Below are 26,670 nucleotides of genomic sequence, written 5' to 3'. Positions count from 1 at the left end.
ACACATCATGGTCAGTACAACTAGGTGAAACCATCAATAAGATTTACAAGAAAATTAATTGGCAATACTTTCTGTCATTTCAACTTTCAGTGTTTGCAGTGACTACTAAAGAAAAGTGAGAAAAGAAAAAGGAAACACTAAACGAAGTAAAATGGAAGTCAGCCATAAGGAAAACAAGTAAACAAAAGTAATGGTCCATCAGAACAAGCTTCAGCTGTTTCAGACTCAGTGAAGATGGCCTCAACTGGAAAGCACGTCACTATAAAGAGATCATGTTGCTTAACAAAGGAACTTGGAAGAAGAAAATAAACTTTATTAAAAAGAATGGTCTGGCAGTTTTGGTTGTGGTGGCCTCAGGTGGCAGAACCAGGAACTAAAATGTTTATTGCCAACATATGCTTGACTGTATTTTCAAGCCATATAAGCCTTTGTAGAAACATTCCTGTCAGTGGGTTGCGCACTATGCATAACTATATTCAAGGGCATGGCCTGTGCTCGATCCTTTGATCTCATGAAACAAAGGATATTTCAGACTCGCCACTCTGCTCTGATAGGTGTATGTGTTGTCATACAATTTAAAAGGATTTGGCCACGTGCCAGTCAATTCAGACAAACCTGTCAGAGAAGCCCGGCAAACGAGCCCAGAAAATTCAGCGCAGTGCTATGGTCCAACTGAAACTGGAACTAGAACCTATTGAAATTGAAGCATACTGATGCCGTGGAGCATGTGTCATCGTGAATGTCACTCACAAAAGAACTGCGAGTACTGTGAAAATTATTCCCACTTTCTGTCTTTCTTTCTTTCACTTGCGTCTTGCATCATGTGACGCTTGCAAGAGACTGTGGGTGATTCATGTTGTGTGGCAGGCAGTATGTTCTGCACACTATTGTTGAACTCACTAACTATACCACTATGGATCCCTCACTGGCCGGCTGGATTATTTGGGATGGCGTGTGAGCTTGCTGGGAGATAAACACGATGTGTACTGTGTCAATGAAAGCTTCATAAAGAAGGTGTGCATGTCCTGCTGCCACGGTTGAGGTAGCGAGACTTGTTGTTCTAAACATGGGTTTCCACATGGATTCTCGCATCAATTACAACCAGAGAAGCAGAATTAATTGCCAACTAAAGATTTACTAAATTGTTTTCTCAGTACATTAGATAATTCTACACGCGGATTAAGCTGGCATTCCTTCAGGTATAGCTAAATTTGAATTACCAAATCTTTCATAGTACTTGCATACTTTCCGACAAGAAAAAAATTTCCTTTTCCTATTAAGTTGATTTATCATGAAAGAGGGTAAGGCGTGCAGACACGCACACAAGAGAAGAGAACCAGACAACAGAAGCGCCAGCTATCAATTGAATGGTACACTGTGGTGAAAACAAAGTAGAAAGAAAGCGTTCCCATTACGCGCGATCTCTATCAGTGCAAGGTCGACGCTATTATTGTTATAGGCAATCATACAAACACATGGAATAGAAAGGCAGCAATTGTCGACAAGAAACATAACATCAATTGGACAAGTGACATTTTAATGGCTATACCAAGTAGCACGTAGGAGTACAGTAGACAACACTAACCACAGTCGAGCACCTCTAAAACTATGCCTCTACAAGAAATTGAGCTGTTTTAATGGAGAAATAATGTCGTCCCAGTTCTACAGTAAGATGTGCAGTGCGTGACCTTTACAACAAAGTGACCAGTATAACGAATTATTTTCTAGGCCCCAAGCAATTCGTTATAAAGGCGTTCGACTGTAGTCTGTTTCCCATCACACAAGACAAGCAACAACTCAATGCAATGCAGCATTCGCTGTTTAGATGATCTTTAAAATACACGTCATGCAGGCTAACCTGTTCCATTAGTGGAGTAAAAACAGAATGGTCTTTACTTGGGGTGTGCGAATACTCGAATATTCGATTTCGAATTGAACAGTGAACGTTCGAATAATTCAATTCCCGAATTGAATTTACAATATTAGATTTTTGCGAATAACAGTACCTTCGGCCTGTCGACCAGGCCGCGGGCGGTGCCTTGAAGCGCGCGGCGTTCTCACAGCGTGTGATCTCTATCAGTACAAGGTCGACGATACCGATCAAAACAATTAGCGCGATGTGGACAGAGGGAACTACAACAGCAGTACATATGGAAATCATGAGAACGTGTGCGATTCCAAGACTGGTCTGATTAGCCACCGGAAGGCAGCCTGATCGCATCGAATACGCGAGTTAAGTGTTCAAGAATGCAGATTTGCGCAGTTGGGAGCTCTCTACCCACACGTGAGCACACAGAGGAACTTGGAAGGCGTGCTCGCGGTAGTTGCCGGCTGGTCGACCGTGGACCAGAATGCCGCTTCAACAGCCGTCATGCTTATCCGTACGCGTGATTTCGTGACCTATCACTGAAGTGCCACCCGCAGGAACATATTAGTGACAAGTTTTCCATGACGGTTTGCGGCCCACGATCACACCAGCCGGCGGCCAATTTTCAGCCCGTTAGGACTAATCAGAGATTTGTTGTCGTGTGTTGGCGACTACATTTATGGTTACCGAATCAACGCAGATTTATTTCGCAGTGGCCACGCTACCCTCAGAATGCCTACAAACCATCTCGCCAACAAAAACAAGTGCCTTGGATGACCGTTGCATGTTCACGGCCACTATTTTTGCAAAGTACCATATGGTGGCTCCTCGTTCTGAGCACCGTTCGAACTTCGTAGCTTGGAGGTCCCCCGTCAGAAGAATCGCTTTGGATTTCCATGGCGGGCTCAAAAATATCATGCGACAGCACGCTTACAACGGCTGCAAACGCATTTACACAGACCGTAAATGGATGTGGGTGAAAAAAAAAATGGGGGGGGGGGGGGCGTCACGCGAACTTGCCCTGTGCCGTGAGCCTCCACATCTGAGAACTCTACTGACGGCAGTCGACACGTGTGGTGCTGATGACCGTACGGTGCAGTGCCAAGTGATGTGATGCGCATACCCCGCTTTTGCCTGTCGCGCACATTGGCCTTATAATGAAGAGTCGACAAGCCCCAGAAACCACATGCCATAAAGATGGAGAATCCCTCCTGTGCTCTGGAAGAAAACTGCAAAGCAGTGCTTTCTAAGCAATAAAGGATTGCCATTACGCATAGTATGGTCCACTATTAAACTGAAAACCCTATCGGTATTTAGGAAAACTTCGCTTTTCCTACAGCATCAGAGGGAAAAAAGCACATAATTTTATTTTACAGGTATTCCATTTATAAAATATTTTTTGCAGATGTTCGTATACAAACTGAGTAGTTATCAGTGATGGCATGCTAATTTGGTGTTCCCTTGAATAAAAGTATATCATATTATGCATCTCAATCTATAGGTACCTAAGTTACCTATAGCTAGGAAGATTCTTGTTTAAAAGTAAGGTGATTAGCCTTCTGGGCATGTGCAGCAAGGTGTTGTCTGCACAAAGTTTGGAAGCATAAAGGTTTGTTAAATTTTCTGATATTTGATATTTCATTCGATATCTGGCTTCATTTTTATCCGATTCAATATTCAATTCGAAATCTACTACTCGGTAATTCACACATCCCTTCCAAGCTTCTGGGGAGCAGAAAAGATAAGCACAACTTTCAGCATGCTTAAATAAAAAGTGAAAGGAGAGTTAAAAGTGTTCTATTTCCAGTTCACATGAGCCACTTTTATGCAGCAACAAAATTGCAGTGAATTGAGATGCCCTATGCATACTCACCAAGCCGTCGACACGTTTCAGATTGTGTGTACCACAGGCAACCATAAGTGGCAATAGGCACGTACGCAGCCTTATGAATTTGGCCGTCCCAGGTCATTTGCTCCACGAGCACCGAATACACTGCGCCTTCGCCAGGGTAAGTCAGAAACAGCGCTCTAGTCTTCGGGTTTTCACGGTAGGCTTTCACCTTCGAAATTCAAAGACAGGGTTGTCAGACAAGAGCAAAACTTTGTTTCAGAGCCGCCGTCACAAAGAGCGAAAATTGCTATCCACTCAAAAGTAGCCACGAGCTACAAAGAAAACCTGTAGCAGTTCCTCGTAAAGAAAGCTTTGCAGTTGTCGAAAAAATTTCTCCTGGCTTTCAGATCGAATGTAACACTGTTAAATATTTTTCTCGGGCACTTACTCTACCAACTCAGCTAACCAGAATGCTAGGAGATTGTACGCCATAATAGAAGTGTCGGCAGCTTAAAGTGCAACATTCACAAAGCAGACAAGTTCTGCAGTATGTACAACGTGGAGGAAGATTTGAGAAAGCTTTCTATCATAGATGAAAGTTTTTCCGTTTAATGAAGTTTCTGCAGAACCTTTCGTTTGTTCAGTGCTGCCTCTGTGGCAGATTTCGTTGAATGGTTGACAGTAAAGGACAAGGCATGGCACTGCAGAATGAGTTGGCAGATAGAAGCTTGTGTCATCCACTTCCCCAAATTATGAGTGTAGCCAACCCTGTGCTAAAGGTTGCTTCCCTTAGTCCTTAAACCATTTCCCAAGAGCATGGCACATCTGCGCCGTCTGAACAAATAATATTTGTGGTTGTTCCCCAGCCTAAAAGGTAAATCACAGGTGCACAAAAACAAGGTCTGTCTCACTGGTGAACTGTTAGCAAGGGATAACTTTCCCATAACAGGACATAATACATAAACATAAGGTCATCCAAATGTGGTTCTATGAGAGATCTGACATAATGCATGCTTACTAAGAAGAAAGTTCAATGCTTCAATGACATTACAGTGATAGTATGTTAAAATAAGCTAAGCATAGGATAGAAAGCACTTCCTTGGATAATATTTTGCACAATGTCACATAGATCTTATACTACTTAAAAACAGGTTACTGAGTTACATTATCCGCACTTTTGTCCAAGACAGAATATGTAGTAGCTCTCACTAAAACACCTCAAGAACGAAGCCTTGTGTCCTCAGAAAGTCTAGGAAAGTAAGATCACACAATGCTGATGTTAACAAGCTTTGAAACTGCATACCAGATGTGCATTGCTTTTAACTGAAGAGGGGTCCAGCATCTTGGAGACAGCTGTCAGATAGTGGTCTTCTGACAGATCCCATTGATCGAGGTAGTAGACGTACAAATTGTACCGAAACAGCGGAAGACTCCGGCTGCACTTGGAAGCTTGGGCCTCGCGTGGCACTCCGCTGCTGGCATGCTGAAACTCCACGGCCAGTTCTGTGGACTTCAGTACAAGTCGAAGGAAAGGTGACACTTCTACGGGGAACTCCATGTTGCAGCCGCCAGGCACAGGGTCTGGTAACAACACATTGTGTAAGAAGAAAAATTTTTGGTATTTAAACTAAACAAATGAAATGAACAAAAAAAAAAGCCAGAGACTACAAAGGCTTTGATTTCCATAACTTGATTACTGTGAATAGTAGCCAAGAGCCCTGAATTCTTTGATACATTTAGAGAGCTCCACTATATCTTGAGAAGAACCCCTTGGTAATTTAGAACAGTTTGCGAGAACACTTGCGCCACTTAGAAAACTCTTGAAAATACTGGTGCTCTTTTTGTGTAAAGCACAGTTTTGTTCGAGTAACTGTGTTACTGCCTGTGTGCAATGTAGATGTGGCATCGCATTTCTTGAAAGCAGATGCCATTAATGTGCACTTGCAAAGCAGGTTCAACTGTGGGCAGCATCGCATTTCTTGAAAGCAGATGCCATTAATGTGCGCTTGCAAAGCAGGCTCCACTGTGGCCACCAGCTTCAGCTTCGCCTACACTGCAGCATGCATCTTGCATGCGGCAGATGCGTGCCATCTGCAGCACCATCAATTTTGTGGCAAACAGGACATGCAAGACACACCCAGTCAACAAGCTCTCTATGAGGTGGTGCAAGTACATGTTGCACACTCAAGACAACAAAAAAAATTTTAAATAGATAAATGGTAGTTGTAGTTGTGCCCGAAGGGCGAGCCATTGACAGTGATACAGAAGTTTAGTATTGTGTCCAAGCTCCTTGGACGGTGTTCTAGCAATACATGGGGGCTATGTGTTAGCGCAAAGCAGCATGCAAGACAGCTGCTGCAATGCAGTGGAAACAGTACCCTGGCCGCTACAAAGCATGTCGCAACGCTGGCATTATGAGCACCACCAGCAGCACTACACCTTGATGGTGCACGAGAGCTTGCTCTTTCCTGTCTGTTCTACTAAGACAAACGTACACACAGCTGCTCAACAGGAGAATTAGCATGCACTTGCAGAATGCGTATGCCGGCAGCGGAAGGCAGAACGCTGGTCGGGAGTGGTTGTGTGTCCACTTGGGTCCTCCATTTATGCAGCAAAATGCATTGCACATCACTCCCGTCTCTGGAGAGTTCTAAACCTCTGCGTCCGGCGTCACACGTGCGCCGTGACAGCATGGCAATGACAGCTATGGTGTGAACGCACCTCCAATGTTCGTGTAATTGCTATTGCAATAATTTTTTTTTTCACAGAACCATACAAGACTGTGTATTTTCAATCACTGTGCAGAGCAAATTAAGAGTGCAGACTGCAGAGTCCGGTTTGAAGATTTATTTGGTAAGCGCTGAATGAGCTTCAAAATATCCTAGGAGAAGACTTAAATAAGTCACGATTGAGCTTTCAGTATGAATAGGACCACCTACCACGCACAATGTATTTTTTTCAGAGCTGAGAATGCCAAGACTAGTTAAACCTAGTCGCATCCTTAGACAGAAGGAAATGCTAATCAGCATCCATTGAGCTATGTCTATGATTAGCATTTGAGGGATTCACGGTTCTTCAGAAAAGCTTGTGGTTTGTTTTTATGAGATCAAATACAGTAATATCAAAAAAAAGTAACCTTTGCTTTACCTAATTTTAATTTGCCAAATATAGGCAGCTTCTACCTACTTTCTTCATCATCATGATTTAACCCTTTACTGCATGGTAGGAGTTAAAGAGGTAACGCCATACCACATTTAACCCCTTCCCGCAAACAAAGGCTTGTGTAATTTTTAATAACAGTTCACGCAGTAAGGTACTAAGTGTTTGTATTCCTGACAGCCATGTTTATTCTGATTGAGCATGTAAACCAAGGAGTGAGTAAACCGAGGACATTTTAAACAGTGGCTAACTTGCAATTTAGCAAGAAATGTGTCTCAAATGTGTAATAAGGCATATTTAAACAGTAAAGGTTTTCCCCTGCACTTTAGCAACTGATTAAAAAAACTTTAAATGGTTGGTAAGAAAGCTTGAGAGAGAGACAGCTGACAGACGACCGCTTATAGGCTGCTGTGCATAGGGAGGGAGAAGCAGCTTAAGAGAGTCCAGAGGAGAGTGGAAGCAAGGAAGGTGAAAATAAAAAATAAGATGAGCGAGTAAACTTGAAAACGAAATGAAAACTAGAAATAGCAGTGAGATTTGCCTTTGCAGGAACATTTCTACACAACAGTACTAATCTTGCTTGTCCTGGATATTTTTCTATATGTGAGGAAGATTTAACAATGCAATGAAGTCATATTTTCTAGCGCAAAATGGTTGTGGCATTGTAGTATGGCTGACTTGAAGCTGCATAACTGTTCTGATGACAGCTACACTAGCTAGAGCATCTTTTCCTTTTCTTTGTTTGCTTTCTCTTGTTCCGTGCATGAACTATATTGTACCATATTATTATTAAAGATAAAGAAACGCCTCACAGCTGCAGTGTGTCATAGTAATATGTCCCCATTCTCAGCTATAACCATGTGTGTTGACATCCACGTAGGAGTGCAGACCTAGTAGGCCACACCCCTACCCCAATTGCCGTTGTTGTCATTCTCTTTTGTGACAGCATCAACCTGCTTGCCTACACAGTGATACAGCAAACACACACTTCCTTCGGACTATTTTTTCCTTCAACTTCCTCACCAATTGCAATTCACATTACACAGAAAAAAATGCTGCCACAGTTGGCTGTTTTAACCAAAGCTTAGTCCTAAAACCTTTGATCTTAGTAAGTGTGCTTGCTTTACATGCATAATGCAACTCACAAAGCTGGTTATGCATGACACTATGTATTAATTCCTCAATCGAGGAGCACCTCTTGAGACAACAAGATAGAGCGCATGTCTAAAGACTTGCCACAGTTCCATGGCACGCAGACAATGCACATTTCAGTGCATTTACTTCAGATGATGAGTTGAGAATGCTACTGAAATATACAGTGATGGAAACAGCACTTGGTCTTATGGAGCAGCCTTTAGAGCGGGAAAAATCAGTTTGGAGCGTAAACATATGCTTTTGGAGCAGAAAAATTTGCTTTGAGCGAGAAAAGATTGCTTTGGAGCAGTAACTTACTGCTCTGGTGCCAAGAAGAAGCTCTGTATAAGTTATCACTTTCTGAAACATTCCACTGAATATACAGGGTCTGTCCTGAAGTAATGTCAGTAAGGCCATTAAAAATTATTTATTGAATTTATCGTTACAAGTGTTTAAATATCTTCAAAATACTCTCCTTTTGCATCGATACATCGGCTCCATCGAGACTTCCAGCTCTCGAATGTCTTGCGGTAGTCATCCTGCAGAATTACCTTTAATGCTGCGGTGTAAGCTGCTTTGATCCTGTCCACTGTCCTAAAATGCTTGCCTTTCAGAGGTGTTTTAAGGCGTGAAAACAGAAAAAAGTTGGGGGGAGCCAAGTCCGGGCTGTACGGGGGCTGGGGGATCGTTGGCACCCCTGCTTTAACCGGGTAGTCGGTGACGATGAAAGCACTGTGGGCCGGCGCATTATCGTGGTGCAACTTCTAGTTGTCTGAGATGTCCGGCCGGATGCCTTGAACCCTGCGTTTCAGTCTTTTGAGGACTTCCATATAAAATTTGGAGTTCACAGTGGTTCCAGGTTCTACAAACTCGTGATGAACCGGTCTGTGGATGTAAAAAAAAAAATGATGAGCATGATCTTGATTTTTGATTTGCTCATCCTGGCTTTCTTCTGGCGAGGGGACGAGTGCATGAGCAACTCAGATGATTGCCTTTTGGTCTCCAGGTCATATTCAAATACCCAAGTCTCGTCACCTGTAATGACGTTGTCCAAAAATTTTCGATCACGTTTGCACATGTCGAGGTTTTCTTGGCACGTTTCAATGCGGCATGACCTTTGGTCGTCAGTGAGCACTTTTGGGACCATTTTTGTGCACACCTTCCGCATGCCGATATCGTTTGTAACGATTTCATGAACTTGAGCTTTCGGAATGTTCAACGTGTCGGCCATTAAACGAACACTTAATCGTCGGTCTGAGTTCAACAGTTCCCTCACTCGCGTCACATTGTCAGCCGTGGTGGCCGTGGATGGCCATCCGGCACGGTCCTCGTCGGCGACCTCTTCCCGGCCTTCTAAAAGGCCTTGTGCCACCGAAACACTTGCCGATCGGACAGGGCATGTTCTTTGTAAGCAGTCTTGAGCATAGTAACAGTTTCCACAGTGGTCTTGCCAAGTTTTATGCAAAACTTGATTGCAAATCTTTGTTCTAACAAGCGTTGCATTTTCACTTGCACAAGAATAAAAAACTCTCAGGGACAGGCCCATCCTACACACTCTGATGCTCGGAGCACACTGAGCAACAGAGCGCTGCCTAGCTGGGTTCCCCCACTACCAGTTTAAACCGGTTAGACCAGGCTCCGACGTACAGTTGCATCACAATAAATTCACTGACATTACTTTCAGGACAGACCCTGTACATTATGCTCATACGCAAATACTTTTATTCAACTTGCTGTACCATTTTATTGTTATTACATAAGAGGATGAAGATAAGCACAGATTTAACCCTAACTCAGTGATAATTCTACATTTCAATAAAGTGTTAATTCCCTCTCCCCAACCACCAAGATGTCTGGGTTCATTACTTGTTCCATCCGCTAAACATTTCATCCGTTATAGCGTTTCATCCACTAAACAAGATGAATATGCAGAGCCACCCGATTCTTTATTAATGTGGTGCGAGCGTTGTATCCTCCCACATTAATAACATGGTGCATGAATAAGCTCATGCACTTGAGTCTCATGCTAGTCACAGCATATGGTCCTCTAGGATGTTCCAGGCAAGGTACTGGCGCACTATCTGTTCAGCGCCCACGCAATATTAATAAACTGGTGGCTGTACTATATCGGCGCTATACATCTCTACAATTGAAATCACCAGCTGAGCAAGTTGGTAGCTAATAAAAAGCCCTTCTAAGCTGTGCAAATACATGTGGAACAGAAACAAGGACAGTATTTTTATTCTTGCCTTTGCAGGTATAGATTGAATAACGTCTCTGTTGTGCGACTTGTGTCCATGTGTACTTCCTTGTCCCGTTTTCGAATTTATTTTGCCTAATCGGGCTGCCTAGTGGTAATAAAATGTCCCTTACAATCTTGTCGATATACCACTAAGCAACTGTGAGAAAGGTGTGTCAAGCAGCTGCGGCCTCACGATCATGCAACACCAATATAATTGTTATTGTGATGGTAATTATATCAACACTCCAGGCAAATTTCCGCAGTTGTCGTCAGTGTCACGTTCAAGTGCGATAAGATTCCAGCCGCGTGCCGTATATGCTGTAGTTGTGAGGCAAGGTGGGCAAGGGTGGGTTGGGAAGGACGGTTGCTTGATGCGTAGTGCCTTCTCGCCCATGCAAAATATTCCCAATTCGGAGCAGGTGCATCAATTAGACACAGCATGTAGCAGGATTTCCTTCACAGTGGAGTTTGACAAAATTGGCACAGCATTTCTATCCCTGTATATGTTGCAAAAAAAAAGAAGAAATCCCAGTTGTGGTTATCTTCTGTTATGCCCCCCCTATTTGATGAAAACCTAAATGGCAAAGTTCAAAGGATGAAAAATGTGCAAGTCACTGAGGCTCCGTTGTTCATGGAGAATCAGTTGTTAATGTAAATTTGGTTTCCTTGTTAAACGGATGAAGAGAGCTGCACAAGCTTGGAAGATACTGTAAATGCCTTTTCAAGTGCGAGCTCGAAGTTTGTTTTTTCAGCCCAATATTCAGTTCTTGGAGACACTGAATTTTGAAAAATGTGAGACCCTACAGTTATTGTGAAACAGCACAGACAAACTACTCCAAAATTACAGTAGGCCAAAATTTCCATTTTCTCCTTGGCAGCCATACCTCCCAAGCCTACATCAATGACACTTTGGTGTGAAAAAACAGTATGCAGATCCAACACACATTTTGGAATCTACGTGAAGCAAAGCTTTCATGAAGTGGTTAATTAAATTCTATAAATTTGCCAATTTCATTCCTTTGTCTGTGGCATAAAGGAATCTGGTGCATGCATGTGCTCTCGTGCACCCTTGCTGCGCTATGTGACAAATCTTATACCTACCTGCATTTATTCATCTCTTATTTATTGTAAGTGTACTGGCCAGATCATGCCAGATCACCAACAACTATAGCACGGAAATTATAATCATCACCAACACACGGCAATCATATCAAAGAGCTAGTTAGTTGCACGATATGTACTGCCCTCTTCTTGGCGAATCCCACGTTGTGCGTATTTGCCATAATGATATCACCACCATAATCAACATGCGAACACGCTTCTTTGCTGATCCCCTGCTCTTGGTACACACTATAATATGGAAATAATAATCATGTGGTGATGATATGAAACTTTTGTGAATACTAACACTACTAGGTTCTCTGAACTCGATAATCGTCTTTTGCCTAAAGTGCGCACAAACTATGGTAAGTTCACTACCACATTTGCGGGAATAAAACTATGGAATTCTATTCCACATACCATTAAATCATCCCCCACAGAGCATATATTCAAGAATCAGGTTAAGAAGTACTTTATGCAGCAACTCTCTTCATCCTAACCACTGACTTTTGTGAATGTAATCATAATTGACTTAGCTATTATACTACATGTTATATTACTCATATTTTTATTGTATTGTACATTTGCATTGCTTGTTTACTACAGAAGTCATCGCAATTTTTTTGTCTTACTAAACAGTTTTGAATTCTTTTTTCGCGCTGTTTCTTATTTAGTCTGTAATGCCACCGTAACCAATGCTTGATCTGTATTGTCTTTTTTTTTTATTATTTTCCATGTATGGGAGTCCCCCTGACAGTTTGTAACTTTGGGACTCCCTGTGTAGTGCTCATTTTGCATACAATTCTTGTAAATCTGACATCGTTGATGAATAAACTTGAAACTTGAAATATAAAACAGCTAGTTGGTGCACAATGCGTACCATCTGCTTCTTAACTTGTGGGTATATGCCATAGTATGGAAGTCAATCATAATAAGCATGTGGCGGCCATATGAAAGGGCTAGTTAGTTTTGGCACGAGAGAAGTATGCATGCGCTTGTGGCCTAATATACAATGGCTCTAAATAAATAAATAAATAAATAAATAGTGTATAAGCATTCTAAAGTGCTGTGACATTCATGGTTATAACATTTTGGGCAACAAATTCAAAGTATTGGCTTATGCAGATGATACCTTCTTGTGCTCAGACAAACCAAGCATTGACAAAGTTCTATCACTGACTGAAAAAATTTGGTACGGCTTCTAGTTCCCATATAAATTGGACAGACAGCTTAAGTCATTAGTTTGGTTTAGGGGGACATACACCGACTCACTAAGCTGGCCTAGAATGGAGAAGCGTACTACCTAAATACCTTGGTGTTCTTTTTGATGCATATAAGTTTAGTGTACATTTCTGGTGAGAATGGGTACCACCACTTCAATGCCATGCGAAAGCTTTTATGCCACACCGCTTTTCTATATTTGATAAGGCGGTGGTTTGCAACTTGTTCATAGCTACAAAAATATTTTATGTATTACAGATCGTAAATTGTGCCAGGACTTTCATTCAACATTTTCATAGAATATTCACTACATTTTTGTGGTCCTCTACTTATGAGCCTATGAGGCGAGATAATATCTTTAGACCCGTATGTGGTGGTGGGCTTGGTCTGGTGCATCTATTTGTGCGACAGATTGTTTGTAGTTTCTTCTTCTTTCGAGATATTTCACACCAAATACAATGATCATTTATACAAGTTAACTTAGTCAATGCTTTACCCAACCTGGCAGTTTCATCCCAATACTCTGAGCGACCTCCTTTGTGAGGTTTTATGTGAGAAGTATATTTCACTGTGCGATTCCTCTGGGTTCGGTTTTCTACTGAATATCTCTACACAGTGTCGAGAAAACAACTGCATCAAGATTTGATATCAATAATTCCCCCCCCCCCCCCCCCCACCTCCGCTCTACCGTTCACCAGTCTGCCAGGGCTTGACATACTTCAGCGAGTACGCAAGATGCCTTTATCCCCACGTACAAAACATTTTTCTTCAAATTACACATTGAAATGCTGCCTGTGAAAGCTTGGTTGCACAAGAAAGGCATTCTTGCATCTACTGTGAATTGTCACCTTTGTGACATACCCAAAACCATAGAGCATTGCTTCATAAGTTGTAAAGATGCAATATTATTTTGGGATGCACTTCAAAGGACTCTTAAAAAAGATTTCACTTTGAATCAGCATACCATCCGATACTTTATTGCACGTGCCATTTGATATGCTTTCCCTAATTGGACTACACAGCTTATGGAAGACATGCATGTTAAACCGAAACACTGAACCCATTGCTTCATCAAAATTTCAGTATGCTCAAATGATTGGTCACTTGAAAGACATGTATGACTTAACACTGGTACCACTGGACTGGTACCAACACTTCATAAGTTGCTTGTCGTTGCTACTTTTAAAGTTCAAAACTACTTGTAGTTTTTATGTGGTGTATGGTGTGCAAAGGGTGATCTATTAGCCCTTTCTAGGCCATGAATATGAGATGTGTCGGCCAGTGCTTGCACGTTTCTAGCATACAGTATATTTCTCACATATACGTGCTGCCAATAAATACCATGTAAGAAAAAAAAGCATTTTTGACCTAATGATTAAAACATTAGGCTGCGCCAAACAAGCACCGAATGTGCTTGTTCTTTTGTTTGTTCGTTTCTTTTAGGTTCAATCTACTTGGCAAGAACCCGACCAGCAACTGTCTGACCAATCGATCCAAGTGAAACCATGAGGTGGTAGGCAAAGAAAGCTTCACTTTAATATACGAGCCACAGGTATCAGACCTGGCAATCAGGGTCGAGAGAAGCAGAAGTTGATGACGAAATAAAGAGAAATATACTATCTTCAACCCTGAGAACTTGAGACACGGCAATTAACTGCATTGAAGTACCATGCACGAGATTTTATTTCTTGTTTTGGAAATGTTCCCTAAAAATTGAAGGGAAGACCCCCAGACTGCAATGATTTTCTCAGTCTTGGAAGCAGAACATTGTGATATTTTGACACTTGTTCCGGCTCGCTTGTTAGCCTGCTAAGCTGCTACTTATTGGGTGGCCCAATGTAGCAGCCTAACAGACCAACAAGCGAGCTGTAGTGGCAAAACTTTACGATGCCCTGCTTACATGTGGCCACACTCTGCGCCATGTCAGGACCAGACATGGGCACCCTCATGAGGGCGCCCTCGTCTGCATCTGGTCTCTTCCTTACCTGGTGAGGTGATGGAGAGTGGATATTGTAAGGTGAGGGCAAGGGAGGGTGAATGCGATGATGTGAGGCTGAATGAGCAAGGCATGACTGATATTGCTGAAGGGCAGAGAAGTTACATAGATTGTATGCGTGATGTGTTTGAGGTATTAAGTTTTAATGCGTACTGGCTCCTGCCAGTGTGCTTCAAACTCAAATGCCATTATTCTATTTTATGTCATGGTTAATGAGCGTATCTTTCAATTCTCGACAATGAAGCTAAAGCTTTTCCACTACAGTGAAAAGATTACTTTAAAGGAATGTACATTCTAGTTTCAGCTAAGAATAAATTATTTTTATTTTAAACTGATTGGTCATGGCAAGTATATCAAGTGCAAGTATATTAATGTTGACTTAGGCATGATAACGTTTCTTTTCCTGCTTTCTATCATTCCATGATTTCAACTTTTTCTATGTAGATAAGTCCTATAACTATGCACAACAACATGATTACATCAGCAAGTAACATCATTATCCTAACCAACATTCCAGCCTAAGATCCATACCTCGGATCAATATAAGATGCGCGCTTGCTTTTCCTATTTGTGCCTAGTTTTCGTTGCACCTAGAAATGGAGGGGTTTCCATCCGATTCTTGATTTCAAATTGAAAAAACATGCAGAGCAGCAGCTCAATATTTGATTTCCTCGAAGAGCCAGTTGGGCGACAGCGCATAGCCATTGTCGAAAATGGAATAGACTCCAGTAGACGTTTATCTGGATGAAATTCTGTCTGTTAAAGATGCCCTTAATTACTGGAGATTGAACGAGACCAAATACCCCATCCTCTGCTGCTTGGTGAAAGAGTTCTCGGCCCTACCTGCATCATCCGGCGATATAGAAAGGCTGTTTGTTTTCAACTGTGGGAACCGTGCAGAGGGCACTTTTGAAGGTCACTAAAGTGGCTCAAATGCTCATGTGTAGGGAGTACCACCTGAACCAGTTTTGCAAGAACAAGGAGTAAAGCATGCTCAACTCCTACTGCCACCTCACGATTGAAATTTGAGTCATATAAAGATAGTGAACAATGGATGAGGTTTGTGAATCATATTGAGACATGCAACTAATGCATAAATTCAATAAAATATTTGGAGGACGCTTAACCTTCGCCTTTAAGCATGCAAACGATAGCATTCAAAGATCTCTGACTGCTTCTCATGCTTTCCGGCAACTGCAGCTTATGTAACCATAATATTTACTGGGAAATGCTGGCTGTGAACGCTGTGCATGAAGGCAAGCTTTCTGGTAGAAAGGCGGCCTCTTGCTTGGGTCATCTGGATGATGTTGTCGCAAGAAATTGAGCTCAGTGCACTGCTCTATAAATGGCAGAATTGCTGGAAAAGGAGTTTATACTTGAGTTTCCACGTACCAAAATTACGTTTTCTTGTATACTCAAAATTCGACACCATCATATCTGTAGGTTGTGTGTAAGAAGTACGTTACGATTTTTTTACGTATTTTACTTTCAGAAATTCAATTAGTTCAGTAACGTCCTTGCGCTACACGGTGGACCTGCGTGGCTGGGTATGTGTGGTTGGGTACTATTTTTTTTACTTAAAGACAATCAATGCTGGACGCCGGATTTTCTGCGAGGCAGGGTCCTTAATGCTATTGCCTTAATAGTCCTACCGATTCAAGTGTCTAGTTGCTGAGCGAATCTAACTTTGAGAGCTGGTGGTTTTTCACAGTCCAGCCTGTTTACGTATTTCTCACCCTATGTGTGTGTTGAGTGAATCTCATAAGTTGTTCTTGGACTATGCCTAAACGTGCAAGCAGATGAAGGAGGGGCAGGCTGCAAGTGATTACGAGTTCTGGTGGCTGATGTCTGCGCTATGCTTACTGAAATTCCGAAACTTTTGAGAGCATACATTGTTCGCAGATGCCTGAACAGCTGAAAAATACAGCAATGAGCAAGGTCATAATGAAGCGGTAGCCACGCTGACTGTGATGCTCGCTTAGACAGGCAAACTCTCTAAACCCAGACCCTATTTTTCTTCTATCAGTAGCATCACAGAGCAAACAGACTTGTTTAGTTTTCTATAATAACTCTGATGATAAGTACTACAACACAAAACTAGTAGTTAGCATATTCTAATGCACAATGAACAACAGACTCGTCTCACGGACAATGAGTGTATTTGGCCACACTATGTTTTCAGGAATGCTTGCTTGTAAGCATGTTATCCTAATCATACTACTAAGAATCTTAGTACAATCCCTGCGTTGGTGTGGTATACAATGTTTATTCTCCAGTGTGCCTGGCAATGAAACGCGAATGTCCAAGGGTGTCATATGGGCCTCATGAATTATGCCTGCGTGCAGTTAAGCATTAAACTAGGCAGCTCACCCTAGCAATTGCGGGAAAATTGGGCTGTGCCTTGTTTCGCTGTTTGACTCCTAAATTAAAGAGTGCACTTTCTACTCACAAAAGAAAAAAGAAAGGCAGCAGGTGTGGTAGTCATTTCACAAGCACTGCGAACGGCTTAATAGGTTAAGTCAATGTCTCTATAAGCAAAGCAGTGCAGCCCGCTTCGACAATTAGAATGGCACGGCAGGCAATGATGTTTGTAAACTATGCTCGCGGGACGAGTAAATGGTTTATTTGACATTGTAGCAAACTGAAGAGAAGAGAAGGATGATAGTGTTTTCAACGAGAGGGTGAGGGAAGGTAGATAAACTTCTTTGCGTTCAGGGTGAGGGTTACGAAGGGTAGGCAAAATATTTCAATGTGAGGATGAGGTGAGAAAAACCAAAATGAGGGCATTTGCCCCCCTCTGGTGATGACACCTACACCTCCTGGTAAATGAATCCACAACTGGTTTGTAGAAAAGCTGATTGCAAATTATTTGGGGCATTCTCAGCCTTGCCAGTATTTTAGAGTGTAGCTCTTAGGTGCCTGTTCCTGCGTTGAGCACCTGCATCCCTTGGCGTAACCAAGCGAATGAGCACAGGGAAGGATGAAAGAGCGAACACAGAGTGCAGCTGGAGATGAAAGACAACCATCGTGAAGAGAGCGTGAGGAGAAAAGCAGAGGAGGAGAGTATGGTGAAAGGGTGAGGAGAAAAGCAGATTGCCACACAAGACGTGCCCTACGGTGGCAACCAAGCATGCAGTGAGTACGTCCACTGATACCATATACGGAAACAAAGCGCTGGTGTGGATTTTGGAAGTTCGGACCCACAGCGCATGCACTACATTGCCGGTGCCTCTGCCATTAGAGAATGCGCTCCGTGCGTGCGACATATGCTGCCGCTTTCTTTCTGAACAATGAGTGACACAACCGGTGGAAATCTTTCGTCTGCCACTGCTGCTAAACGAGCTGCTCGAGCAGAGGCTCAGCGCCGCTGCTGAGAGGGCCCTGTCATTCAGAATCAAATTCTTTGCTACAATATACCGCGAATTTAAAACACCTAAACAGCTGTGCTCAAAGTTTGCGTCAGGGAGTATTGTAATTGTCGCTGAACTTTTTTTTTCTAAGGGTTTGAGATACATGACCTTCATATAATGAAAAGAAATGGAAGTTGAAAATATCATGTCAGCACTACCTTAGTTCAGTGAAGTTGGTGGTATGTGAGATACAGGATAGAAAGAAGGAAGAAGCAGGAACAGTGGTTTCCCAGAGGTACTAAAAACAGGGTGGGCATATTGGCAGCCTTTCACGGGGGACAGCAGTAGGGGAAGCTTTACAGAGTAACAAGGGACGTACAAATTTTGTTTTTTGCTTTGTACACACTTGCATGCACTTGCACAGACCAGAGAGCCTGTATCCAGTTTGACTCGAGCTGGGTAATTCTCATCCAACCCTTCTCTGTCTTGGGTTATGGTATTGTCCTGGAAGAATGCATCATCGTATTCAACAGGCTAGCTAAGTACAAAGCTTCACGTAGATAATGATGTGCAGATTGTCCACGAGCCATTGCAAATCCAACTACACATAATATTGCTCCAGAAATTGCTGTCACTGTTTCACACCTTGGACAAACATTGAAGTTTGGTTTCCACACCTGACATAAGTCACGCACGTTTCTTTCTGAAATCACTCCTATATTAACAGGACATTATAATTAAGGCATTAACCTAATCCAGGTAGACTGTAGATCCAGCCTTTACGCATGAAAAAAATTTTTTTTTTTTTTGGGGGGGGGGGGGGGGTCAGGGGGGTATCTGCTCAGTTTACACAAAGTAAGCCAAAGGGCGATGTCGCTATGTACTTAACCCAATAAATTATGGAATTTTAAAGTTTTACCATTTTTGCTGGCACGTCATGCCACACTATGATCACATCCGGTAACTTATTTCCAGATGTCAATTGAAGCAATTTTTAAAATAACTTGCTAATATGTCCTTTTAAAGGAGACTGAAGGAAACTGCGGGGAATGCCAAGAGAAGATAATCCATGTCAACCTACAATAGCTTTCACTTTGTTTGAGGCATTGTCCATCTGCCACAGTGCATGTGTGGAGGCTATGGAGGCTTTGAACAGCGAAAAGGCAAAGAGCATCATAATAAACCACTAAAGTCATTAAACAGTGTGTACACACTATTAAACACGCAGCACCCTCTAGGAAGCTCACTGCTAACTACATGGTGAACACCATGCGGAGCACGCTGTGCTCTCCAAGAAATGTCAAGAGGACAATGACAACTATGCCACAACAATGAAGATGAAGACTGGGACACGAGTGTTTACAGGTTTGGAACTGTGACGTTGGCAGCAGTTGCATGGGAGCTGATTCGGGAATCAGTCCGTGTAATCCTGGGTTATGACACCCACTAGTGACAAAATGTTTTTCAGCACAGTGAAGAGCCCATAACAGTTATCAGGGTAAAATAACATGCATTGTTTGCCGTGTATAGAATAGTGGTATGCTTCAGTGAACTGCAGTGTTGTGGTAAGCTTGGACACAGAGCTCCAAAGTTCATTATTACCAGAGAACATGGCAGCATATAAGCATGCAGGACCCTCATTCAGGAAGCCAAGCCATAAGAGGCAGTAGCACATATATAGGTTGCGAAAAGAGTTTTAAGCTATGTTATTAAGGGCCAGCCAAGAAAAAGAAATGTCTCTAAGTCACAGATTTCAATACAAAAGCCTCAATCCCACTAATATGTAGTGTTTGCAGACTTTACATAATGAATCACATGTAATTGGTTGCTTGTAATTAATTACATTTTTGGTAGTTTTGTAACTGATCGATCACTTTTATTGCTTAGTAACTCTCCCTGTAATTCAGTTAGTTTTTCAGCAACCAGTTACATGTACTCGGTTACTTTATTCCCGAGACAAGCTGTTACAAGCCATGCAGCTTTCAGAGCACAGCTCTTAGGCTCCTGCTCCCGCATTTCGCATCGGCGTCCCTCAGTGTAACCAAGCAAATGAGCCCAGCGGAGGATGAAAGGGCAAATGCGAAGTGCAGTGGGGTATGAAAGACGGCAATAGCAAAGAGAGTGCAAAGAGGAAAGCGGAGGAGGAGGTTATTGCGAAAGCGTGAGAAGAAAAGCATAATGATGTGTAAGATGGGCTCTGAGATGATGACTGCTACAAGATGGCACCAGAGTAGCATTCTGCTGTCTGTTCACCGATGGCACACTGCCAGCACGTCCAGTGATACCACATATAGAAACAAAACGCTGCATGTGCGGAGGTCTGTCTACGACGGCGGCTGTGAATAGTGCCCATGCGTCACCCGCTTACTGCCTCTCGCCATCTCCCGATTAGCAAGGCAGTCGCACCACACTTCAGTGCATGAGACAGATTGTTCGCGCCACCCAATATATTGCGAAATGAAAACACGCAGAGCTGCGCTCAAATTTTGCATTGGGGAGCATCATAATTGTTGGTGAATTTTCTAAGCACTTGAATTTGGCAGGAACTATGGAACGCCCGCTGTCGTGCTTTGCTGCGGCCTTGGGGTTGTGTATGTTGAGATAGGCAGACCCGAGCATTCACTATTTGTTCATTTTAGCACTCCACCATATGCTGGCCGACGATTTGAACCGGCACTGCTATGGCTAAAAAATGATGGCCATTTGACACGCTGATACCAGGAAATCATCCACAAAGAATTTTTTCGGCGTTTCATTGGCCCTCCTCTGAACCCCAGCAGCAATGAAGTGCTGAGCTTCATACGGGGGGCCAGATACGAGCATTGTAGCATATAGCAATCACTATCTTATGCACAAAGTGTTCCTACACTACAGCACTGCCCTTCCCTCCAGCACACACACTAAGTGAACGTTCAGTGTTACTGCTGGTATCTGTACTGAAAAATAGGTGAAGATGACTGACAAAAATTTGAAAAGCAATTGTTAGTTAAGCTAAACAATGTGCGGAGGGCTACAGAGGGCATGCTGAAAGAATCACACCAGCTCATTTTATTTACTTTATTTGTGCAATGTCTATAAATGTCTGGAGGAAAGTAATGTAGAAGTAATCGATTACATTTTTAGTAATGTTCAACCCCATTTTTTGGTCAGCAATTGGTCACTCTTCTCCATTGCACAGTAGAATGAAGCAACTGTAATTGAAATTAGTTTTGTGTAACATGACAAAAGTCTGGTTGGTTTGTATAAGTGTACAGCTCATAAAGACTGTGCTGACTATACATTGTATGCACTGACCCAAGTCCCAAAGGCTAGAATGTGCAAGGGCACCCAACTGCTTTGCGACCAGATTATACTACAACACCCATCATTCATAAGACCTTCCACGACTTTAAGGAGCTCTTAAGAGCTATTGCAGTAAACTATTTTTGAAAGGGTAGTGTGGACACATAGTATTCGAAATGTCGTATACAAATTGAATAGTGTTTGCTATTTGACTTGTATTTGATACAAGGATTCACTACTCGAAATTGTGAAATATTCATTTCTGTTTCAAGATAAGAGCCAACAATTATTGGAGTTTCAAGGGAGAGAGACCAATGAAAGCAGGGACCTTTCTTAATGTTTCTGCTGCAGGAGAGCTTAAGTCACAGTGCAATGACACCAAGTCTCGATCAAAAGCATTGAGGCAGATAACTTTAGCTCAATAGTTTCCAAGCATTCAACAGTAAAATGTCTCACTTTTAATTAGTTTAATGTGTACAAATTTGTTGTGGTTTAGGTGAAGCAATTTATTTGGCTAGGCTCGTCATTTCTGCATTCTTTAAAAGTAATGTGCGTTGCTGCAGTACCACAGTTCTCTCCTTCAATAAACACGGCACTCTGCACGCATCTGATGATGCGTTGTTCCTTTACTGTCATTGCCGTGGTGCACCAGATGAGTGAAAGCAGTCATTTTTCATTTACAAGCTGTTCAGTTAACAGGGTATGCATTTTCAGGCGATCACTTTTGGTGATAGCGTTGCCTTCGCCCGACGTAGCCTTCAACCAGTCAATCAGCTCATCCAGTTTTGCTCATCCAGCCAATAAGTGTGCACTGAAAGTGATATAGCCAAAAGCAACTGTCCGAGAATACGTCCCCAGGACTTGCAGCTGCGCACAGCATTATGTGCATGTATCGAATAATGCAAACAACCCTTCTTTTTGGAAACAAATCGATTCCATGCAAACTTTAGACTTTGCTTTGTTTAGAAATGACAAGATATTCTATATTTGGAGGTAGTTTTTAGCAAATATTCGTACTTTATTTGATTTGATTAGAAATTTTCACATGATGAACACACCCAATTTTTGAAGAAAGCTTTCTTTTAGACTTACGATACAGTTATCACATGAAGGTAGCTACTACAGCATAAGTCTTTAGAGCCTGATGAACCACAATAAAAACACAAAAATTATAAAAACAAAAAGTTCAAGAAGCCGCAATGTTTCCCGATATAGCACCTTCAAAGTGCACAAGCAGCATTTTTTCACATTAAAGCAAGAACGTTCATGGCAGATGAAAACAACGAAAGCTGAAGACTTTCTTTTAGAATATACCTTTTAAATTTCTACTAGTGCAGCAGCGTTCACAGCTGCATTAAAATATTCAGGCTTCCAATTTTACATTTTTTAGCTTGCCACAATTTTGTGGACCCACCACAGACCCATAAATAATGACACATGAGCATGTCATGCACTCCATTGAAAAATATGACCTCAGCACCACACACAGTTCTGCCTTGATAAAGTTATGAGCTTATGCAACAAGGCTGTTCTGCATTCTATAAATGCTCAACATTTCCGATCCTGCACTTTCTTATTTCTGTGTGAAGAGCGAAAAACATGAGTAATGCAGGCAATGGTAACGCCATACCTTTAGAGCCGTGCAAGGAGACCACGAGTAGCATTGTGACATTGCCAACACTTGGGTTGTGGATAAAGACTTTGGCATCTGTGTCCCATGCTTTGAGCACAACAACCAAGCCTGTGTTGGTTCCTGTATCACTCTCTGTCGAGGGGGGCGGCGTCTCAGCACTGTACGCAATAGTCACTGGCACATTTTGAGTGTGAGCTTGGAACAGCAAGAAGCTTGCATCCGACGGTATGCTGTATGCATGAAAAGGAGTCACTGATCGTCCGGGCAATGAAGTCCTCACGTGGTATGTTCTCAAACCACTCGATACGTCAATAGCAGTTTTGTCTGCTACTTTCAGTTGTTCATCTGCAAAAATAGACGGAAGTCGAGGGTACATTGGCGAGCATGGTTTACCAGATTTATGAAAGCAAAACATCTCACAAGTCATTCCACACGTCATTTACAACAGAGTGAAATAATGATCAAAAGCTGTGACAACAGTAATTATTGGTTTACAACTTGCCTAAAACGGAACAATATTCATAAGAAATATCCACGCTTCATACATTGCACTGTGCACCAATACAAAGTTCAACCAGTGGCTATATAGTCATGTTTTAAAATGTCTTCAAGTATTTACACAGATCTTAATATGATTGAATACACAAGATTCCTCAGTAAGCACGTGTCATTAGTACCTTCCTGTGTTACATTGTAGTTAAACGGTACAAACGACAATGTTTAAGAATACTTAAAGGCGAGGTTTCTGTTGAATCCATCAAGCATAAAATCACTTTCTGGCTAAGTTTAGCAAGATGAAGGCTTCGTAATTTGTCAGCGCTTTGTCAGCGTGCTGCGAGTTACTGTACTTAAGCAAATAGTCAGGGCATAAACTTTATTAGGATGGTACTGAGATGGGTAGCTGGCTAGCTGTTGCGTCCTCAATGAGCGTTACTTCATAGACCTTAAATAGACTTTAAATCTCATTGAACTAGTCGTTCATATTTACAAAGGCGAGTTAGAACGTTATCTTGCGCCACCGACAACTTCACAACCAACGCGCCACGACACATCTCGAATTGCGCGAAGAGGAGCAATACATCCATTGACGTCATAAATCGACGAGGTCACTCATCCACTTTCTGAATGACCCGCGTTGAGATTATCAGACTACACAGATAGTCGCTGCCATATGAACGATTGCGACGTTAACCATCATTATGAGTCATAGTGAAAGTTCACGTTAGTCACTTAAATAATCATGCTACTACAAACTGAATGTGCTGTCAATGACAAGGACGTTCAAGCCGTTTATTTCTTGCGCAGTAACCAGCACGGAATTGTAAATCGTAATCTTTGTCACTCGTGGTAAGCTGACTCTACACTAAGCCAAGGGTGTTGCCAGATACAATGTGCTGTTGAGTCGGATTGATGTCAAGTGGATAAAACGCCCCTATAATGAAGCGACGCGAGTTAACGAGGAACTTCATGCGACATAAAGGCGCAAGTGCCCAATTTGCATTTTGCCGATAAGTGATTTTGACTATGTTTATATATTAAAACGGGGCGAGCACTCCCTAAATATTTTGCAGAACCAATGACCGGCACAACATTGCGCGAGAAACAGATCTGCTGTGGCGTGCCAGACTCAAGAGCAGTTTACCTTTTAATTCTCCCTCGCGCAAGAAAGACAGAAAGCACAACACAATCACAATGGACCTCATCTTCAGATATTCACAGATGAAAGTTGTGTACGGCAAGTAGCACCACCAATACGTTTTCACGGGAGACACACATTTTCCATCTCGCACAACACAAACACGAGAACGGCGCGAGCGAGCGCGCTTACGCTCGATAAACAAACAAAATAATAAGCCGTCAAGAAGAAGCCTTAGTTTCGCACATAAAAAAATTGCAATAAAAGTGCAAATAGACCATAAAAATATTACTTATTTATTAGGTTTAACTATAATATTTTATATTTGTTAGTAAATATATTTTTATGTAAGTTCGAAACCAAACCACCACTCAGCAAACGGAAGCCATCTTCCCGACTCCGCCAGCTACGCTCTCCGATGTATCCTCCCGTGCGAGTCGCGATGCCGTGCGTCTTTAATCAGCTGTGCTATCGCAATGTGAGTGTGTGAGACCAGCGATTCGGGGATACTCCGCAGCATGGGCAAGGAGCAGGAGCTTCTCGAAGCCTCTCGTAATGGGAACCTTGCGGTGGTGGAGCGGATTCTCAGTCAGCGGGCCAAAAAGACGGGACCACTGGCGAGGTGAGAGAACCGTCGCGATGTGGAGGAGAAAAAAAATAAGCGAGAGATGTCTTCCTTTCGTGGCCCCCCCGGGTTGGAGCTGTATGGAAGTTTATTTCACAAATACCTTCCTCCGCGCGCGCAAATACCGCTGGCTCGTCCGTTTCCAGGCACCTGTGGCCGCGGAAAGTCGCGTGCTTCCCTTCCTACTCGTCGCGGCGAGCGCACCAGCGCGATGTGGGCAGGAGTGGGGTGTCCTCCCACTGATCACTGGACCGTGCCGCACCGCCGGTTCGCGCACGCAAAGGAAGCTCGTCTCGGCAGTTTCCAGGCCAAAAGGTGATTCTCGATTCGCAGCGAGATCGCTCTAAACGGTCGGTCCGCGCTGGCGATCTACCGTGCACGGAAGCTGGCTGCCGCCAGCGCGCATCGCGCTCGCATCCCGTTGCAATTGGGCGCAGTTTTCCATTGGATCGATCCCTCAAGCGAGCCAAGGGAAGGTCAATGCCTCGGCCTCTTGTGTGCGCGGTTCGTGCCGGAACCAGCGTGTGCGCTGCGCTTTCTGTTCGTCTCTCTTCCTATTTGGAGGAGTTTGTCTTGGAGAACGGGCCACAAGCGGAACGTCCGTTCGTTTCGCGATCCCCGCTGCGCTGTGTCACATTGCGCGCGCGCCTTATTATTGATGTCTGCGGGGTTCCCCTCCTACGCGCACGCGCGCCGAAAAAGCGTCTGGTCGCGGGTCGCCAGAGTTTCGTTTTATTACCAGCGTTCCTCGCAAGTTCCTTGTCAGCAGCTAGACGTTGCACTCGTCGATAGTTTAGCGCTTTGCTTTTGGCGAGAATCTTGCGTAAAAATGCGGAACCAATTCCCCGTTTGCAGATGACCGACGGCGCGCCGGTCTAATAGACGAGGACGTAATCACTGGTTCGTGTTAGTTGACTCATGCTTATGACTGCTGCGGAGACGAATCGTGCGTTTGTTTATTTGTTCTTTTCCCCCTCATGTATTGTTTTTCTGGGCGAGTCACTCTCGAAACTCGAAGCGGCCCACATCCTGTTTGAAACGGCGCGTCGCGCGCTGACGTTCGCAGGTGCCGTGTTTGGCAGACGAGCGCACAGTAGCGGTGGAATTTGCTTCGTGCGTACGTGAGAGGAGAGCTTTTCTTGCGCCTTAATTGCTGTAGAAAGACAGGACTTCTCATTTTTCTTCAGGCGTGCTGTAGTAGTGCACGTGGGGCTTGCGCGCCGGCATGCAGACGAGTGCGCTTATGATCCATTCTAATAACGGCGGTGATCTGTATATTTGGGCTACTCGGCGATGCTGCGGCGGCTTTCTTCCGCAAATAAACATGCTGACGTATACGTTCTATAGCCATGTTTATTTAACATTTGAACGCGGACGGATTGTGGTTGGCTTGTACATGCATACCTCTCATTGCACAACTCGGAAAAAATGCCGAAAAGAAAACGTACCCCTCGGAGCTTGCTTAGTGTCGAGTTCACAGCTTGTACAGTTGGTTTTATATTTGTCCACGATGGTTCTAAGTGGTTATAAATGAGAAAGAATAATAGTTGTATATTAGTCGAACATTTTTACCTCTCAGCAAAATGAAACCGT

General features: G+C 43.0%; 2 protein-coding genes across 3 annotated transcripts in view; one reads left to right on the top strand and one right to left on the bottom strand.

The window, feature by feature from the left end:
• The window catches only part of LOC126537467 (transmembrane 7 superfamily member 3-like), a 29,765-nt gene extending 5,118 nt beyond the window's left edge, over positions 1 to 24,647 (bottom strand). Inside the window, exons 1-4 of one of the 2 annotated variants that reach the window (XM_050184475.3) lie at positions 24,459 to 24,647; positions 22,814 to 23,161; positions 5,002 to 5,279; positions 3,741 to 3,927 (exon numbers count right to left, since the gene is read on the bottom strand). In XM_050184475.3, coding sequence (XP_050040432.1) covers positions 3,741 to 3,927; positions 5,002 to 5,279; positions 22,814 to 23,161; positions 24,459 to 24,519 — 874 coding nt within the window. In that variant the 5' untranslated portion in view covers positions 24,520 to 24,647. Of the gene's footprint in view, positions 1 to 3,740; positions 3,928 to 5,001; positions 5,280 to 22,813; positions 23,162 to 23,804; positions 23,884 to 24,458 lie in introns of those variants that run through there. The other variant, XM_055074278.1, reaches the window with a different exon arrangement.
• Positions 24,648 to 24,881: 234 nt separating this feature from the next.
• The window catches only part of LOC126537466 (uncharacterized), a 119,474-nt gene continuing 117,685 nt past the window's right edge, over positions 24,882 to 26,670 (top strand). Inside the window, exon 1 of the mRNA XM_055074276.2 lies at positions 24,882 to 25,074. Coding sequence (XP_054930251.1) covers positions 24,971 to 25,074 — 104 coding nt within the window. The 5' untranslated portion in view covers positions 24,882 to 24,970. The remainder of the gene's footprint in view (positions 25,075 to 26,670) is intronic.

Source organism: Dermacentor andersoni, chromosome 4 (genome assembly GCF_023375885.2).
Source record: "Dermacentor andersoni chromosome 4, qqDerAnde1_hic_scaffold, whole genome shotgun sequence".
In the NCBI taxonomy this organism is placed as follows: domain Eukaryota; kingdom Metazoa; phylum Arthropoda; class Arachnida; order Ixodida; family Ixodidae; genus Dermacentor; species Dermacentor andersoni.
This window is presented reverse-complemented; position numbering and strand designations above follow the sequence as displayed.